The sequence below is a fragment of the Bos grunniens genome, chromosome 5, assembly GCF_055505025.1.
Source record: "Bos grunniens cultivar Pamir isolate PY7600 chromosome 5, Bosgru_T2T1.0, whole genome shotgun sequence".
Classification (NCBI taxonomy): Eukaryota; Metazoa; Chordata; class Mammalia; order Artiodactyla; family Bovidae; genus Bos; species Bos grunniens.
In genome coordinates this window covers 33,673,777-33,675,537 of record NC_141169.1, presented here as the reverse complement: position 1 = coordinate 33,675,537, position 1,761 = coordinate 33,673,777, and the positions used below count along the sequence as shown (strand labels likewise).

At 37.8% G+C, this 1,761-nt stretch overlaps 1 protein-coding gene across 1 annotated transcript; it reads left to right on the top strand.

Moving 5' to 3' along the window:
* The first annotated feature begins 818 nt into the window (after nucleotides 1–818).
* LOC147371748 (large ribosomal subunit protein eL37-like) lies at nucleotides 819–1,422 on the top strand. The gene has a single exon (XM_086399785.1). It carries the CDS (start codon nucleotides 957–959, stop codon nucleotides 1,248–1,250), a length of 294 nt encoding a protein of 97 aa, XP_086255911.1. The 5' UTR covers nucleotides 819–956; the 3' UTR covers nucleotides 1,251–1,422.
* The last annotated feature ends 339 nt before the right edge of the window (nucleotides 1,423–1,761 follow it).

The window sequence follows — 1,761 nt, the reverse complement described above, 5'->3', positions numbered from 1 at the left end:
TCTAGAAAAAAAGCGTTGAGGTTATTATTTGTACTTTTGCTAACGTCTGCTTGCATAACTTTATATTTTCTCCATAATACTGATACAAATTAGGATTTAGTTACAGGACTTTTACACATTCTTAATTTTCTATCCATGCTTGTTTTTCCAAATTCCTATTGGCTCTTTGGTTCAAATTTTTATTTTAAATACTATTTTAAACAAGTGGAAACCTAAAAAAGTAGGACAGACATTTTGAGCCATCACTGGAATTTAAAATGTTTTTTTTTTTTTACATGCACATGGAATTATCTTAATGATATTAAATGGCTTTACTATAAATAATCTTTTAAGGAACTTATATAAAAAGCTTTTAGGTAATTAAGGCCAATTTTTGACAGTTTTTCAATCAGAAAGGGTTGGATTGAAGCTGAAAACACACTAAGAAGCTTGCTAGTTGATCCCCTGTGTTCCTTCTGCGCTGGGGCCCCACCCACAACCAGAAGAGACTTTCTAGCCCACTCCTCACTGTATTGGTGAGAAAACCAAACCTCAGGAGTTAAGCAAGTTCCATGCTGAGTAGCTAAAACTATGACTTTGGTTTGAATACAATAAAATCTCCAGAGATTTTTTACTTCAAGTATTTATAAATTGTTAGCGTTAATATTGGAGAAGGCAATGGCACCCCACTCCAGTACTCTTGCCTGGAAAATCCCATGGATGGAGGAGCCTGGTAGGCTGCAGTCCATGGGGTCACTAACAGTCGGACACGACTGAGCGACTTCACTTTCACTTTTCACTTTCATGCATTGGAGAAGGAAATGGCAACCCACTCCAGTGTTCTTGCCTGGAGAATCCCAGGGACGGGGGAGTTTGGTGGGCTGCCGTCTATGGGGTCGCACAGAGTCGGACATGACTGAAGAGACTTAGCAGCAGCAGCATTAATATTAAAAATATAGAAAGTTGGGCAGGGCAAGATGACAAAGGGAACCTCATCATTTGGAAAGCATCAGAATAAGACACACACGCTGTGCTGCTGCTGTGGCTCTAAAGCCTACCACCTTCAGAAGTCAACCTACGGCAAATGTGGCTATCCTGCCAAACAAAAGAGAAAGTATAACTGGAGTGGCAAAGCTAAAAGACGAAATACCACAGGGACTGGTCGAATGCAGCACCTAAAATCTGTATACGGCACATTCAGGCATGGATTCCATGAAAGAACAGCACTTAAACCCCAAAGGGCAGCTGTCGCGGTATCTGGTTCATCTTAAGGATTTCAATGATTAGTCAAGCAATAAATGTTCTGGCTTTAAAAAGCAAAGTAAAATAAAAATATAAAGTTACGAGGAGTATCGTACTAAATTATTCTTTCTAAAGAAAAAATTCTCTCTAAAGAAAGTAACATTTAAAATTTTTTTAAATATTAATTTTTTTCTATAACACTGCGTTGAAAATATAATGGAAATACAGGAAAGTGCCAAAGATAAATACACAACAAATTGTGATGTAAACACTGATGAGAATACCATTAGGTCAAAAAATAGACAACAGTATTGCCAACATTTGGAAGACCCTTCTGTGCCCCTTCGAATTGCAACCACTTCTCTACCTCCTTTCCCAGAGGTAACCATTATCCTGGCTTGAATAATAGACTCCTTGCTTTGCTTTAGAGTTTCAGCCATCTAATATGCATGCCTAAAATTATGCTTGTCTTATTACTGATCTTAGAAAAACATTCAGCATTTCCCCGTTAGGTAAGATGTTAGTTGTGTTTTTACAGAT